The following is a 15,972-nucleotide window of genomic DNA, read 5'->3' as shown; positions in this document are numbered from 1 at the left end:
CTCCAAGTATGAGAACATTCCGTTAAGCAACCAATCAAATAGCTCTTTTCTTCTGGAATTCCAAACTTGTCGATAGATCTTGCCGCTTGTATACACGCGTAAATCAATATGAGTGGTGCATGACGAAGCCCGTATTGTATCTTGTAAATTCGAACAAGGGCGAGAACATCCTGACTTGCCGTTGTGCAAGCTTTCCGGGCCGATTCGGCGTTATTTGTGGTAGCTGATTCGTAGTTCAAGGCAATACGAATACTACTGTACAATAGACTTCACGATAAGTGTTAATTGAGTTGCTCCGTTTAGAGTCATGGAGACGTACTGAAGCGTTGCTACCGCGGGGGTCATATTGGTACTCGTATACCATTTGTTCCACCTCGCAAAAGGCGGTAAGGCGTCCTTCCACTGTAGAAGCTCAAGGTTGAGATTATCGAGCAGTGTTTGACGTGTGCTGATGTCTGTTTTCGTTCGAGGTGTCCGTGAAGAAAACACTGTGGTCATCATTCTTTCAACAATTCTATATAGACGAATTTGCTCTTTGAGATATGGGATGTTCGATTGACCTCGAAGCTCGTTGAGTCCATCGTCGAAGCCAACAGGGCGCCAATACTCCATTCCAGGTCCATCGCTGATTCCATCAGTTCCTTCCAGAGATGAGAATGAGGGATGGCTTACATCATAAACTCCAATAACTCGACCTCTGAGCTGTCAAATGCCAGTTGAACGGGTCTCCCGAGTATCAAGCTAATCAGCTTATCTGATATGTAGCAGCCCCAATAAATCCTGCGACGTATTTCGACATCTTCGCTTGATACAATAGTCGAGTCATGCGGTAGCCAATTCATGGGATCACTTTGAAAGCCCAAATCCTGGGCCATACGGAACGCGATACCTATCTTTGATCAAAACCCCATAGTTTCCATCCGGTGGATAGATATACATACCTGAGTATGCCCATCCTTTGGAAACATTGCCTTGGCCAATCTCAAAGAAAGCTAGACAAAGAAAAGACTGGACTGTAGGAATCGAAGGACGGTTTAAACCCGAAACCATGACGATGCTCTCAGCCGCGCGGAAAAACTGCTCAACCAATCCCCTTTCCCTTTCGTCCTCTGACATGAGAAGGCCCAAGGCACATATGGATAGGAGAAGCGCAGATGACCAATACTTGCAACCTTTTCGCTCACCAAAATGGTCTCTTAGAAACGTCTCTCGGTAAACGAACATAAAGTGTGGGTACTGCCAGCGAAAGAATTGCTGCAGTGCTTTGAAGACTGTATCGTCCTCCAACTTGATGCCGAAGTGTTCTATAACATGATCAAAATTGGACTCAGCATGTACGGGATTTGTATCCGTCTCGCTTGTAGAGAGAAGGTCACTGTTGAAGATACTGGTAGCGCCGTGGTATATTAATGATCCTTGTACGTCTGGTTTTAAATGTGCAATGGTTGGAGTTTCGGATTGTGTGACTTGGGATGGTCCTGCGGTTGGGGTTGGAGTGAAGGCTACTGTTCTAAGCATCTCATCCCGGCGTGTGGGAGAAGCGTCCTTCAGGTCTTGTATAAAGGCCTCTAATGAGGCTACTCGATTTCGGAGACCATCTGTGTATTCAGACGATGGTGGGTTTCGTCTCTTGTCAGTCTTTTCATATTCGCAACTCACACCAGCCGTTGCACAATTTCCACAGGGGCTTGTTCTTGTGCATCTCAACTAGTGTTGTCAAAATTGTATCGTCTTATCAGTATATCGTATTAATGACTCACCTTTCGGTATCGGCAACGTTTACAACTAGGATTTCTTATCAATAAAGGGCACTTTAGTTACGCACTTGTCTTTGGTCTTACGAGAGTTCTTGCTTCCCTTTTGCTGGAATCATGGCATCTCAAAAGAAGAGGGTTAGCTAAAGAGACCCCTCAGCGTGTTAGGAGAAGAAGCTTGTCCTTTGTTGCAAGATGGATAGTGACACAGCATTGAGGAGGGGTGCAAGTGGTCTCTCCGCGCAATGTAAACTGCAGCCTTGCACGTGACCAGAAGCCTGGTCAATAATGGTGCCGCATCTACTGACAGCTCACACGGACTTCTCTTTCCTACACCAACCTCAGGGTATCAGAAAAATTGGCCGCTAGGATCATAAGAGATAAAATTATTAGGATATCTTATGGCTCTTAGACTAAGCTTCTTAGACTACTTATTTTTATACCCTAAGACTTATGAGGCCAACTTTTCTGCTACCCACTAGACCGTACATCAACTATTCGTCAGAATGGTGCTACAGTCTCACGACTTCCTCTTTTCCCTATCAGTATCTGGAAAATACAGTGATTTCACACTGGTTTGCAACGGCGGTCATGAATTCAAGCTCCATCAAGTGATTGTTTGCCCGCAATCATCCGTCATAACCGCGGCTCTCTCGGGTGGTTTCCAGGTATTAGGCTCACAGCTACTATCACTACACTCTCTTGCTGACCTATTTGTTAGGAAGCTACATCGAAAGTCCTAAACGTGACCGAGTTCGATGTTGATACCGTTCAATACATGATATCCTTTCTCTACACAGGCGAGTATCAAATATCTTCCAAAGGGGATAAACCCGATTCCGACGATGGAAGCCCCCAAGAAGAAGACAGCAACGATGCTGCAGATCAAGCATCACAAGCTTCTTCCCATCTTTCAGAACCCGACGAAACTGTCGACGATCTTTTCGCCCATCTGCGCGTTAATGCAATTGCCGACTATTATAATATCCAAAACTTGGCTCAACTTGCAAATACAAAGATTCGGGCTATCCTAGACCTTGGCCAAAACACCGAGGCGTTCCCGCGCATCATTCAAGAAGTCTCGACTTCAAACAGAGACCTCAACATCCGCTCAATTATCGCTTCAGCGGCGGTGGCACGCATCGAGGAACTTTGCCATTTGAAAGCCTTTCAAGAATTGGAACTCGAGCAGGATTTCTCTGCTACACTGTTTGGTGCTTGTAGTGAAAGGATAGAGACACTCGAGCGTCGCTTGCACGATGCTCAAGCCAATGTTGTGATGTACCAGACACTCCGAGACGACGAAAGACAGGCGAAACAGTCCGTCATCGAGCAGGTGAACAGGTCTACCCAGATGCTACAGCTAACGCCCTCCTGTCGCCATTGCGAGGAGAACTTTGGTTGTTATTTTGAGAGGGGGGGTACGGAAGGGAATCCAACTTATCTCTTGCGCTGCAAAGCTTGTCTTTGTCGACATAGGACTTGACCAAAACTCGTGATCGGGTATACAACTTGCACTAGAAAAAATAAATAACCGAAGATGTCTCATCTAAGTAGCATAAGCTGCCCCACTAATTTCGTCTCTTATGCTTCTATCAGTCAATTTTCTAATACCCTAAGGCTCAGTTATCAAAAATGTCATACTCCATACTTGGAAGCAACATCATCATAAGCTCTCTTCAACAACCCAACCAAAACATCCATCTCCTCCTCCGTAATTGTCAAAGGCGGCGAAACAATAACATGATCACCCACAAGCCCATCAGCAGTTCCCATCCCAGGATAAACCGCCAATCCCAGCTCAAACGCCCTCTCCTGAACCTTGACTCCAAACCGAATCTTGCTATCAAACGGCATCTTTGTCTTTTTATCTTGCACAAACTCGATACCCCAGAATAATCCACGTCCGCGAATATTTCCCACAAACTCAGCATCTTTGAAAGTTTCAACAAGAGATTTGTGCAATCTCTCTCCGAGAGTAGCGCAGCGGGATACAAGATTATCTCGACGTATAATCTTTTGTATCGCAAGAGCTGCTGCGCAGCTTACCGGATGAGCTTGATATGTATGTCCGTGGTTGAAACTGGCAGTTCCTTTCTTCAACGTCTCGATGATCCCTTTATGCACGAGCGTTGCAGCAATGGGCATGTAACCTCCTCCTAATCCCTTGCCGATGGTGACCATGTCAGGTTGAACATCACCGTCCTGCTCAAAAGCAAAGAATGTTCCGCATCGTCCAACTCCGCACATGATTTCATCGAGGATCAGAAGAATGCCGTATTTCTTGCATACTTTCGAAACGCCACTGAAGTAGCCAGCTGGAGGCGTGATGCACCCTGCTGTTGCACCTCCGACTGTTTCAGCGATGAAAGCCATGATTTTCTCAGGTCCAACGGATAGAAACTCTGCTTCGAGTTCATCGACTAGTCTTTTGGAGTACTCCTCCTCTGTTTCTCCATCCTTCTTGGTGCGGTATTCGTATGCAGCACTAACGTGGCTGACATTATCCAGCAGAATGGCACCTTCATAAGGCGCTCTTCTCGCCAAATGACTGCCGACGCTCATAGCACCGACAGTATTCCCGTGATAAGCTTGTCTTCTTGAAACGAACCTTGTTCTCTCAGGCTGTCCATTCTCAACATGATACTGTCTTGCAAGCTTCATAGCTGAATCCATGGCTTCACTTCCGGAACAGACAAGGTATGCTCTCGTCAGACCAAAAGGTTCATTTTCTAGAAGATGGTCCGCGAGTTCCTCTGCGCTGGATGTCGTGTAAGTCAAGGTGTGTACGTATGACACTTGAGAGGCTTGGGCGACTACGGCATCTTGAACCTCGGTGCTTCCGTGGCCTATGATGGCGACTGCAGCGCCGGCACAGCCATCTAGAATTTTACGGCCGGAGGAGAGGTTGAGATAGACGCCAGATGCAGATGAGACGGCCTCGGGGCGAGTGAGGAGGGAACGGTGCATGAGATGAGGCTCTGGAGCCAAGTGAAGATCGTCCATGGTGACAAGCTTAAAACGTGGTCTTTTGACAGAATTTGAGTAGAAACTTTTGATATGAACCAAAGAGAGGCAGTTGGCTTGGAAGTGGAAGTTGGGGTCTTATCTTGACATTGGAAGCGGAGCCACTTATAGTGACTCGGGTTAGGACCATGGCTTCGGGTTTGGCATTTCGGGTTTCATGCAACTAATGGTCTACTGCAGCCAAAGATTACCGCGTTAATAAACCAGTCATTATTTGACTTATCGACGAGGTCAATAACATCCTTTGCCTTAATACAGATATCCCATGCCTTAATACGGATATCTAGGTCGCTACCTCTATCCGCTTAAAGGGCAGGGCTAATACTTCATATTAGCCTTATTCTATAAGCGGGTAGAGGCAGTAGCCTAGATATCTATATTGAGGCAAGGGATGCTATAGGCTATATTTCCTAGGTTATGCTAAAAGAGAAACCGTAGGGTTCTAAGCAACCCTTTTATATTGTGTAAGAATAAGGTGGTTCTTATGCCCTAGTTTAGTAGAACACGGACTAAACAATACTGCATTATAGTGATTATCTGACTATTGCGATAGAATCCTCTATACACACTATATCGTTAAAGCCCTGTTTTCTTATTGTATGTTAACCGAAAGCCAATATTCTCATGAAGTTTACACCAACCACCAGATACATCATCAATGTTCCAGCATCTAACTATCTAACTCGGATGCCCTTCTCCTGCGTCGTCAAAACTCGTCGAAAGAAGATGCGGGTCATCACAAAACGACAAAAGCCTCCACCAGTCCTCATCTGCCAACTCGCCCCCACTCAGCATCTCATCACTCAACCCTACCTCCTGTACTTCCGTCCCTTTCTCAAGATCTCCAGCTACTAGCTGATGTAACTTCGAAGCTTCATCACCTGCAGCGTTGGCAGAAGTTGAGGTAAGAGGATCAAATGTCTGCCGCGGCATTCCCTGCATTGGTGCAAGATGTATCGAATCCTCCAACTCGGGATAATCATACCTCGACCTTTTAACTCGTCTTGCCTCGCCTCTCGTCATTATATTCTTCGCCGTGTCGAGAACTTCGATCCATTCTTTCGCAAGGCCCCAGACTTGGCCTATTCTAACAAGAATACTCATCGTTCTCTCAGCCTGGGCATCCGCCTCGTTTACTTGCTCCTCTGTGAATCCCATAAAAACGGGGAACGCGGCGCCGTATAAATTCCATAGAGTAGACGAAAAGGCACACACGCCAGAGAAGGGTGTGCGGATGGGACATCCTACGTGTTCAAGGTCTGACAGCAGAGAAGATATTTGTGTTGCTGCGTCGTAGAGCTCGGCAACATTTTGGACCCAGAATAAGTCTGGTCCGCGGGCTTTGAGGAGTGGTGGTTCAATTGGGCCACGGGGTTTGACTTCGTCTACAGGACTGAAGGGAACGTATTCTCTGCAGAGAAATATTATACTATGTTATGATTAGCAGAGTCTGAGAAGTGTAAGTCAGTATGCTTACCTGACGTAGTAAACCAGATTGATGTATCCAAACCTCTCAGCTTGCCCTCTTTGGGCATGCACCGATACCTTTGTCCCAGGATACTTCATAAGAGCACTCTGAGAATCCCTCCACTCAAACAGATCTTTTCTCATGTTATGCCAGTATGAGGTTTCGTTGAAGGGACACTGTTCCGGCTCAGCCATGCCAGGCTGTCTTCTTCCACCCTCGGCAATCCACGTATGAACTCTCGACCAGATCCTCAAACCTTGAATGAGGAGAACGAGATAATCATCCGGTCCATAAATCCTTAGACTTGTGTCTAGATCATCACTCTGAGAGGGTTGTCCAAAAAGGAACTGCGTATCATTGACAGGAAGAGAAAAATGCATCTCTTCATCAGGAAACATAGCCTGTCGTCGCTTTCCACAACTTAAAAGCCTATCCATCTTGAAACACGTCCACAAAGTTCTTTTCTCAAGTTCCGAAAGAGTCTCTCTCTTGCCACAGCTTGCAAATCCGGTACTTAGTAAGCCCTGGGCCATTCTTGTAGCCATACCGCAGTGCATCCATGCGTTGAAACCGTCGCCATCGCCCCAGTTGCAGAGTGAGAGGATGAGAAAGGTCTGGATGAGAGATAGGTTTGGGCCACTCGTGACTCTCTTCTGTGCCTCGCCGGCGATGAACAGTATGTTTCTGTTATTTGTCTCTGAATTATGAGTAGGGGAGTATCGATGCGAGACGGTAAGAATAACAAGGAGTCGTAGTTTCTGCACAGTAGTGAGTTCATCTTGGCGATATTCCAGATCATCAGGATGAAGAAAGCCAAACTCTGGAAATTGTGATCGAAACAGATTAATAGCAGTGATTATTTGTGTCCGTGGAGTTTGTTCAAAGACTGCATTGACGTCTTGCCAGACATTCTCTGATGAATCTGTAGTTGGTGTCTGATGTACACTGAGTCGCTGTCTCTTTGCAGGTCGGGGTTTAGACACCGATGAACCCTGTCCGATAATAGGACCACTTAGAGTACATGTCTCTGTATTACCGCTTTTGAGGCAGCCTGCGCAAGGTGGTTGGTCGTTGTGTCTACATTTCACTTTTGATCTCCTTGAGGGTGGTCAGACCAAGTTTGTAAGCAACGCTCAGAATGAGTAATTTACCTGCATCTACATATCTGTCAGAACTACTCGTATAAGTCAGGGAAGTACTGGACAAACCTTTCGCACGCAATTGTTGATCTCATTGTTTCCTGTTTTCGATATGTTCTGAGGGATTTCGGGTTTGAATGTTCAAAGCCGATTCGGGTCTCGTTTGACGGGACTAGCGTCGCTTCAACACCACCGCCCGTGAATATAAGGCCTAACAAGACACGACCTTACATAATCAGGGCTTATGTTCACGGGCGGTGGTGTTGAAGCGACGCTAGTCATGTCAAACTGTCAGAAGAACGAGCTTGGGAAAGGTCCGGGGTTCAATTCCCCGTGAGTCCATGATTTTTGTCGGGTGTGATGTTGCATCATTTTGATGTTGCTATCGATGTCTTGGATAAAAGATAGAATAGGACATGTGATGAATTGGAACAGACATGAATAGGTTGGTGATTGTAAACGCTATAACTGAAAAAAGAGACAATTGATACAAAGGAATGGCTCAATCGGATGCAATGGCTTGAAGTAAGTTCATTAGCGCTGTGATACGGGTATGTAAACGCCAACCAAGCCACTGTTACTCGTAAGGCCAGCCACTGGACTGATGATCAGTCGACAGAGACAAAACAACCTGATGAAACTGTAATTGCCGAGATTGGCGCCAAACAAAAAGGAAACAAAAGAAATGGACTCACGGGGAATTGAACCCCGGACCTTTCCCAAGCATTAAGAACATGCGAAGGGAAAATCATACCCCTAGACCATAAGCCCGAATTTTTTTATTGGTTAGAGAGACCTGCCAGAAACAGACTTATGTACTAACAGATTTTTTCTGTACCCTCTACCCAAACGAGGAATCTCTCTATCCAGATCTACAGATACAGATTGACTAATAGTACCATATGCTCCTGCATGTCTAATCATGGGCTAAGTCGGTCAACATAGCTAGGTGGATTGGAGATAATGTGTAGTCGTGTTGTAGGTATGTCTACACAATCATTGAGATGAGACATTGACGTGTAGCATTACAACATCCAAAGAAACAGCTTCGCCAGATTGCTAGCATAAATACAGCCCACAGGTACAAATACGAATAGACCTATTATCTGCTGTCTAAATAAAAAGCACAGAGAAATGCAAATACAATATCAACACTCATCTACAAAAACACTCGTCTACAAAACACGGTGTAGGGTGAGACCCAGGACCTTGCTCAACCTCTGCACTGACAACAAGTTAAGCTTAAATGCAAGATAAAAGCCCAGATTGTTAGCATCAACGGGACGTAAACTAAAGACAAGGGTCGAGGCTAAAACAAAAGCTAAGAGATAGGCCAAGCATCTTGTCTTGAGTTGAGTGGAAGAGAAAAGACGTGAATGATGGGGGGTGAAACGGGTGAATTGGCAAAAGTGATGTAATTCTTGCTAGTGTTGCTTCATCTGTGGCGCAAGTAATTTGTTGGCTGGTGGATTTAGGGGCTGGGAGTGACTGACCGGGGGTAGAGGAGGAGATTCTCCGTAATTATATCCGTCATTGAGCAAGGATGTGATGATTGAGTGATCGATTGAGATTGAGATTGAGATTGAGTGATGTATTGATTCAAACTCGATTATAACGTGATATTAAGCGGTGCTGAGGTCGTGATGATAATTCTACTCCCGCGGATATAGTCATGCAACTAAAGTATCGTCAGCGGATATACCGGCAGATATGTTTACAGTCGCGTCTATTGTATCATTTTGTTTGGGTCTCGAGATTACAGGTGACGTCGTTCCAGTGGGTCCTGATCTCCCTCACTACGTAGGCGGCCCCTAGTAACTGGTTTAATTAGTGAATTCTTGGTTAGAAACTGCTCCTCAAGCGGCTGATCGGACCTGGGACTAGACCCAATGAGTCTCTCAAGTGACGACTGACTAATTCCAATTGATCCAAGTCTTTTTTTACAGGTTTTTACCTTTGAGGGTCAAGGGTGCCCGTAATATCTCGTGTTTTTGATGGCTTAGAGTTGCACTGACTAAGGTTCTGTTACAGTGGCACATCAGCCAGATATACCTGGACTCTCCAACCCGCCATCTTTTACATCTTATACTTTTTTTTTTTACCCTCTGCCATGCATTTTTCATTGGCATGCCTTCCAACAATAGATCTCAACCTCTAGGCCGCCATTTACCAGTCGGCGGCCAAACATACCGCTCATCCAGTCCTTCGTCTTCTCGTCCCCATCCGCCTGCAGGCCCCGAAAGCCCAGCACCCGTCGACGAAACAGCTGGATCCGACTACTTCAACCCTCTCAGCCAAGCGCCATCACAGACCTCTTTGTCTTCGTTCCCTCGATACCCATCCCAAAATCCATCTCAAGCATCGCTCTCCGCATTTCCTTCCTACACCGATACCAATACCGCTACCAACCTCAACACTGCTTACAACCAGCAATACCCGCCGCCCCAGAGACGCCCCAGACCTCCCGTTGACCAGGCGCGACAGCCTAGCATCCGCATCCGCCGCAGTTCCAACGGGTCCGTCTACTCCAACTTTAGTTTTGATGGTGCCAGCGACGATGGCAGACCGCGGAGTATTTCTCAACCCGAGAGGGCGAGGGTTCAAGATGGGCCTGCGCTAGCGCGGCATTCCCGGAGAGTCCCACAGGCCGCCATGCCGAGACTCACGGAAGAGGGCAATAGGCCTAGCATGGCTGAGTTGGGTATGAGCGATGATGATCGCGCCATGTCGCCTACGGCTTCGCTTCCAGAGGATGCGATGCGACCAAGACAAGGGAGATTGCGACGGGCGAGTCGCTTCTTTTGGCCCGGCCATCGACGACAACCCGACAACGACTCGATTGCTGTGCCTATGCGAAATCGGGATATCGACGATGCTCGAGACGATGAATACGACCAAGAACTGGTGGATTGGCTTGATGTCATCGGTAAGCTGACCCCAAACATCTATCTCAATCACAACTAACACTCCCCCCCAGACCCCGAAGTCCAAACCCTCTCTACACTCACAAACGTCCAAAACTCCCTCTTCGTTCCCGATCTCGGAAAATGGGTGAACCGTCGTCCAACATACGCTTTGTCCCGCCACGACCCCCAAGCAGACTGGGCCCGAGGCGCCGTCGCAGAAGAACGTCGCCGTGAAGCAGCCCAAGAAGCTCAAGCCCACGAACCCGCCGTTCCCAACACCATCGATGAGGAAACAACGCCTCGTTTCCAGCGAAGTAATACTATTACATCTCGTCTTACCGACTCGCACTACGCTGCTCTCCCGCATGGAACAAACCTCGATGGATGGTCACCTGAAGAAAAGGCAGAGCTGGACGATCACGTTCGACACATGCTGCACTCTCGACGCGCGCGCCTCAAGCGTCGTATGAAGGGTTTCGGACAATATGTTCGACGACCACTGGGTTTCCTCGTCACACTCTACGCCACCCTCATCACCCTCTTCGGTCTGGCCTGGGTTCTCTTCCTTATCGGCTGGATCTACGTAGGCGACAAGCAATCTTATCTCGTCCACATCATCGACAGTGTTCTTGTCGCCCTCTTCGCCATCATGGGTGATGGTCTCGCGCCCTTTCGCGCTGTAGATACATACCACATGTTCCACATCTGGCGCTTAACACGACTCATCAAAAGAGCCGAAGAGGGCAAGAAGCCCAGAAAGAGGTTACAGAAGAAGACCGTCCCAGCAGGCGTTTCTCTAGACCCCGAAGATTCGCACCTAACAGGCCATCAAGCCCGCGTTCTTCTCGACGCGCAAAACTACAACCCCGAAAGAGACGGCACCATCGCCACAATCGATGAACACCCCGAACCTCAGCCCGAAAGCCCCGAAACCATCGATCTGGAACACGCCAAATCCAACGGGCCCGATTCCGACCAGCCCGCTTTGACGTTTGCGCAGTTCAAGAAATTGCAGCACCACCAGAAGAAAATGGCAAAGTCGCACAGTTTCTACAAGCCCCACGAGACATTTACACATCTACCCTTTCCCCAAAGCTACCTTATTGCTATTGTCATTCTTCTCGACTGCCACTCATGTCTGCAAATTTCTCTTGGCGCATGTACATGGGGCATCGACTACCACACCCGCCCCTTTGCCATCACAACCGTTATTCTCTGTGTGAGTATAACCTGCAACATCACAGCCGGCCTTCTCATCAGCAGAGGTGACCGCAAAACGCGAAAGAAGGACGTATGGGAATTGTTGGACAGACAGGAGCTCACGCAGGACGCTATCAAGCACATGGAGAAGAAGAAGCAGGAAGAAGAAAAAGAGGAGCGGAAGAAGGAGGAAAAGGAGGAAAAGAAGGAGAGGGAGAGGGAGAGGGAGAGGGAGAGTATGAGTTTGGATAGGGAGGGCGATGGGTCGAGTGGACGGACGAGCAGGGAGTTTAAAAAATTGGTCAAGTCGCCTTCTTGAGCATTGGTTATAGGGGAGGGATGAGATAATGATTATGGGTTTGGGGTTCATTGGTAATTGATATAGAGTCATGAAGCACATATACCTAATTGATTAAGTTGCATACGAGTTTCACAATATCACCTCCTATTTCCCATGTCTTGCTTGCTTCATTTAGTCGCATTGACGTATTCGTTGTTCCCAATTGACCATTAAGACTTCAAGCCAACGGTTCTCAACGCTCTTGCATAAAACTCTGATACCAAGCCACAAGAAGTATGTTACTTACACAATCGAAACGTTATTCACAACACGAACGTTGGACCCATGAGCGCATACCAGATCTAATCTGATCTGACCAGCAGCTACACAACGCGCTTATCTGTCGATCACACCACGGTGGGCCAATGCAAGCAAGCTTTCTTTACCGAGTGAGATGCTATCTGGATCTAGGCTGCACCCTGGAATATCTTGGCCCCGCTGTCGGTTCTCGTGGTGTGATATGTCAGATGCCGATGAGGACAGTGACCAAGAATGGCCTGTGCATGAGACGAGGGTGGGGATATTGAAGACTAATATATTGCCGAGATGCTTGTTGTCTGGCTGTTGTTGAGATATGGCAACGGTTTGGGAGGAGTGAGTGTAAGTGATTCACCAAGTAAGCAACAAGATTAGTTCAAAGAAGGAATCTGGATGACCAAGTCGAAGAGTAAACATTCACGTTCACATGTTCATCAAGTAGATAAGAGTAGTGTTCTTGAATTATCGCCATCTCGTGGCCTTCAGTATAGCATTGGTATATATAAATAGTATAGCATATCATCTCGAACATAAATTCCTTGATACATCAGAGGTTTTTTTATATACGGATTCATTTGATCTTTCTTTTTTTGTTTCTTTTTTTTTTTTTACATCACATCGTCCGGAAATCATTATTGGCTGGTGGTAAAGTCGGACAGCTGGTTGGTGACGACGAGACCAGCGACACTGGCAGAGGTGAGGGTGGCCAGGACACCGGAGATCAGGGCAGAGACGGCAAGACGGGCAACGTCACCACCGCGAGTGGGGGCGAGCTGGCTGAGAATACCGATCTGGATACCGAGAGAACCAATGTTGCCGAAACCGCAGAGAGCGTAGGTGGCGATGAGCTGGGATCGAGGGGACATGCCGTAGTATTGGGAGGTGGGGTCCTTGGTGGTGAGGTCGGTGAAAGCGTTGTACTCGTTCTATTGGTGTCAGTTAGAGAGCGTCGTCTCAGATTAATGTGAAAACTTACGGTGATGATCTTCTGGGCAATGAGACGAGCGACAGGGAGGATATCTCCAGTGGAGTTGTCGCCGTTGGTGCGAGAAACTCCGAGCAGGAAAGAGACGGGGAACAAGAGGTAACCCAGAATCAGCTGCAGAGTGAGATCGTAGTCACCGCGGAGGTTGATGTAGCTGCCGATCCAGGTGAGGATACCGTTGATAAAGGCGACAAAGGCGATGATGCAGAGCAGAGAGGTGATGATGGTACCGGCAATCTTGATACCCAACCAAGCACCGTTGGCGAAAGCGTGGAGAGCGTTCTCGGCCTTGTGCTCGTCATCGTCGGGAATGACGACGCGACCAGCTGTGAGGGTCTCCTCAGTCTCGGGGTATCGCATCTTGGAAATGGCCAGAGAGGCGGGGATGGACATGATACACGAGGACACGAGAGCCTCGCGGTTCAGACCAAGACCGATGTATCCGACGAGTGTAGATCCAGAGATGGTGGCGAAACCACAGGTCATGATCTGGTGAAGCTCGGCCTTTGTCATGTGAGGAACAAAAGGTCGGACAAGCATGGCAGATTCACCCTGGCCGATGAAGGGGGTAGCAGCAGCGACGACAGCTTCAGCACCGGAAACTCCAAGACCCCAGAAGACAAAGGTGGCGAACTTGATGATGAACCACTGGATGAAGCCGATATAGTACAGGACCTGGACGAGGGAGATGAAGAAGATGATGGCGGGGATGACGCTGAAGAAGAAGTTTGGGGTGGCAGCGACATCAGGGTTGGTGAGGAAAGCGACACCATCTCTAGCGAAGCCAAGAAGATCGGCAGCACGGTAGCCGATGAAGCTGAAGATGTCGTATCCAACACCAGTTCGCAGGACAAAGAGCCCAATGATGTACTGGCTCAGCATGCCGCCGATGACAGTGCGCCAGTTGATAGCCTTGCGGTCGCGACTAGTGACCCAGAGGATGAAGATGAAGACGGCCATGCCACAGAGACTGACGGCACGGTTCTCGCGGGTGTTGTCTTCGGATTCTTCCGAGACGAAAGATCCGACGAGAATAGCAGCGACAGCGACACTAGCACCGACAAGAGTGCGGAACTTGGCAGGGATCATGTCGTAGACAACGACAGCGGTCTTAGCCCAGACGAACTTGATGGCATTGGAGATGTAGCGACTGGGGACATGCCAGAAGAACAGACGAAGAGTAATGGCGAGCCAGACAAGGAAGGGAACAACCCAGTTCTTGTCGTCATGATGCAAGACAAGCGAAGCAATCCACCAAGCGGTGGCGATGCAGAAGACGACGAGATGAGTCAATGGTCTTCGGTATCGGTAGATAGGGCCAATCTTTGCGCGCCAGCCAATGGGGCGACTGCGCTCGCTGTTTGTGCCAGCAGAGGCATCGATCACACCAGCTTCGTTCTTCTCGTGGTCGCTGTAGTCCGGAGGCGTGGCAACGTGGTTCTTGTTGTCCGCAGCGAGCTTTTCGTCGAGCGAGTTGCGGTGCTGGTGTTGCTGGGGAGGAACGATTGAGCCATCGGGGTTGGTGCCGGTGGTGTAAGTAGCGTTGTCGTGGGCGGCGCGGGGAGAGTGGTGGTGATGCTCATGGAGGTGTTGATGCGCCGGCTCAAGAGCAGGGTCTGGGTTGTGTTCTTGGACAGTCATCTTGACTGGTAGGCCTCTTTTAACCAATTGGGTCTTTGTTTTTGTAGGCAATTGGTCCTGTTGAAGGGATAGAGACCTGGAGCTTCAAGCTTGGTAGCAGTGAAGCACAAGAGGAAAAAAGAAGAACCCTGGGTGGTGGGGGGGAGAGGAAAAGATATTAGAACTTTTCCAAACTGGGGACTCGTTCGATTAACCCTAGAGAGAAGAAGAGAGGCTGAATGGAGCCAGAGGAGAGGGTATCCGTCTGTTGCGGCGAAAAAAAAGGGACGATCTTTTTTTTTTTCGTGGGTCGAACGAGAAGAAGAGAAAAAGACGTGGGGATAGCTCTACTTTTTTAACCCGAGGGACCGAAGAAGGAGCAAGCGGGGAGGTAAGAGAAAGGGAAGGAGGGGTGGCCAGAAGGAAAGGACCAAGATACGCTATCACAAGCTCAAGTTATTAAAACAAACCCCGGAGCCAACAAAAGACAAATTGAACGACGATCATATCGAGAAAGCAAGTGAGCACGCGGGCAACAAGTAGAAGATAGCTCTAATAGAGTAACCAAACCCCGTTGGTGGTAGGGAAAAAGTACCTAAACTAACGGCCGACAGCGACAGCGACAAGGGTTACTTCCTAGGTAGGCCGTAGGGGAGGGTAGTGCTGCGAGTAGGGACCAAGAGCTTATCAGTTGGACTGTTTTGATTGGGTCAGGTTCCTTGGTTTTCGGGTCTGGGTTTCTCGGCGACGCCTTGTCTCCACGTTTTGCCGGTGACCTCAGTACCTACAGAGTAGAGCATATAGTGAGTGGCTACAGGGGATTCAATATACTGGAATATTGTTATAACGGTTCCATCATCACTGATTATAGTTAACCCAACTACATCCACTATAACCGCCAGCCAGTCCAGCATCCCCCATCATACCTCTCTTTTCCATCACAGATAATATTCACAAGAACCAAAAAAAAAACATTGACTTTGCCACCCCGGTCCATCTTCCGGTCTGATCTAATCCTATTCTGGCAGGTTGCTGGAACGTTTGCAAAGTGCCTCCACTGACGTCGACTCCACCAACGGACCAATCGACCAGGCTTGGAATAGCGTCAATACCAGACATCCCAAGACATACATGTACAATTCGACAGACCAAAGGATTGGCTCGTTTCTTCACACCATCATCTGCATAATCGACCAATCTACAGACCACAGTTAGCTCAGCTTTGAATCCCATCTGATTAACAACAAGGAACTTGTGTAGTTCAGCTTTCCTTAC

The 15,972-nt window shown here is 48.1% G+C and overlaps 6 protein-coding genes and 1 non-coding gene across 7 annotated transcripts; 2 read left to right on the top strand and 5 right to left on the bottom strand.

Moving 5' to 3' along the window:
- Window positions 1-103: 103 nt before the first annotated feature.
- Window positions 104-1,873, bottom strand: FGSG_10536 (uncharacterized protein; the record flags this gene model as incomplete). The annotated part of the gene is made up of 5 exons (XM_011321228.1): window positions 104-223; window positions 320-402; window positions 942-1,707; window positions 1,761-1,785; window positions 1,842-1,873. 5 exons carry the CDS (start codon window positions 1,871-1,873, stop codon window positions 104-106), a joined length of 1,026 nt encoding a protein of 341 aa, XP_011319530.1.
- Window positions 1,874-2,260: 387 nt separating this feature from the next.
- FGSG_10535 (uncharacterized protein) lies at window positions 2,261-3,253 on the top strand (the record flags this gene model as incomplete). The annotated part of the gene is made up of 3 exons (XM_011321227.1): window positions 2,261-2,422; window positions 2,476-3,175; window positions 3,234-3,253. 3 exons carry the CDS (start codon window positions 2,261-2,263, stop codon window positions 3,251-3,253), a joined length of 882 nt encoding a protein of 293 aa, XP_011319529.1.
- A 139-nt stretch (window positions 3,254-3,392) lies between these two features.
- On the bottom strand, window positions 3,393-4,760 carry FGSG_10534 (uncharacterized protein; the record flags this gene model as incomplete). Its single annotated transcript, XM_011321226.1, has 1 exon — window positions 3,393-4,760. The coding sequence occupies one exon, from the start codon at window positions 4,758-4,760 to the stop codon at window positions 3,393-3,395; it is 1,368 nt and encodes a 455-aa protein (XP_011319528.1).
- A 699-nt stretch (window positions 4,761-5,459) lies between these two features.
- Window positions 5,460-7,483, bottom strand: FGSG_10533 (uncharacterized protein; the record flags this gene model as incomplete). Its single annotated transcript, XM_011321225.1, has 4 exons — window positions 5,460-6,192; window positions 6,259-7,300; window positions 7,401-7,414; window positions 7,458-7,483. The coding sequence occupies 4 exons, from the start codon at window positions 7,481-7,483 to the stop codon at window positions 5,460-5,462; spliced, it is 1,815 nt and encodes a 604-aa protein (XP_011319527.1).
- A 591-nt stretch (window positions 7,484-8,074) lies between these two features.
- On the bottom strand, window positions 8,075-8,159 carry FGSG_20754. The gene has a single exon. It is a non-coding gene; the product is annotated as a tRNA-Ala (tRNA).
- Window positions 8,160-9,515: 1,356 nt separating this feature from the next.
- On the top strand, window positions 9,516-11,922 carry FGSG_10532 (uncharacterized protein; the record flags this gene model as incomplete). The annotated part of the gene is made up of 2 exons (XM_011321224.1): window positions 9,516-10,314; window positions 10,366-11,922. 2 exons carry the CDS (start codon window positions 9,516-9,518, stop codon window positions 11,811-11,813), a joined length of 2,247 nt encoding a protein of 748 aa, XP_011319526.1. The 3' UTR covers window positions 11,814-11,922.
- Window positions 11,923-12,536: 614 nt separating this feature from the next.
- Window positions 12,537-14,718, bottom strand: FGSG_10531 (uncharacterized protein; the record flags this gene model as incomplete). Its single annotated transcript, XM_011321223.1, has 2 exons — window positions 12,537-13,018; window positions 13,069-14,718. The coding sequence occupies 2 exons, from the start codon at window positions 14,716-14,718 to the stop codon at window positions 12,725-12,727; spliced, it is 1,944 nt and encodes a 647-aa protein (XP_011319525.1). The 3' UTR covers window positions 12,537-12,724.
- Window positions 14,719-15,972: the final 1,254 nt, after the last annotated feature.

This window comes from Fusarium graminearum, chromosome 1 (genome assembly GCF_000240135.3).
Source record: "Fusarium graminearum PH-1 chromosome 1, whole genome shotgun sequence".
In the NCBI taxonomy this organism is placed as follows: Eukaryota; Fungi; Ascomycota; class Sordariomycetes; order Hypocreales; family Nectriaceae; genus Fusarium; species Fusarium graminearum.
The sequence above is the reverse complement of the archived record's forward strand: the minus strand, read 5'-3'. Positions and strand labels throughout refer to the sequence as shown.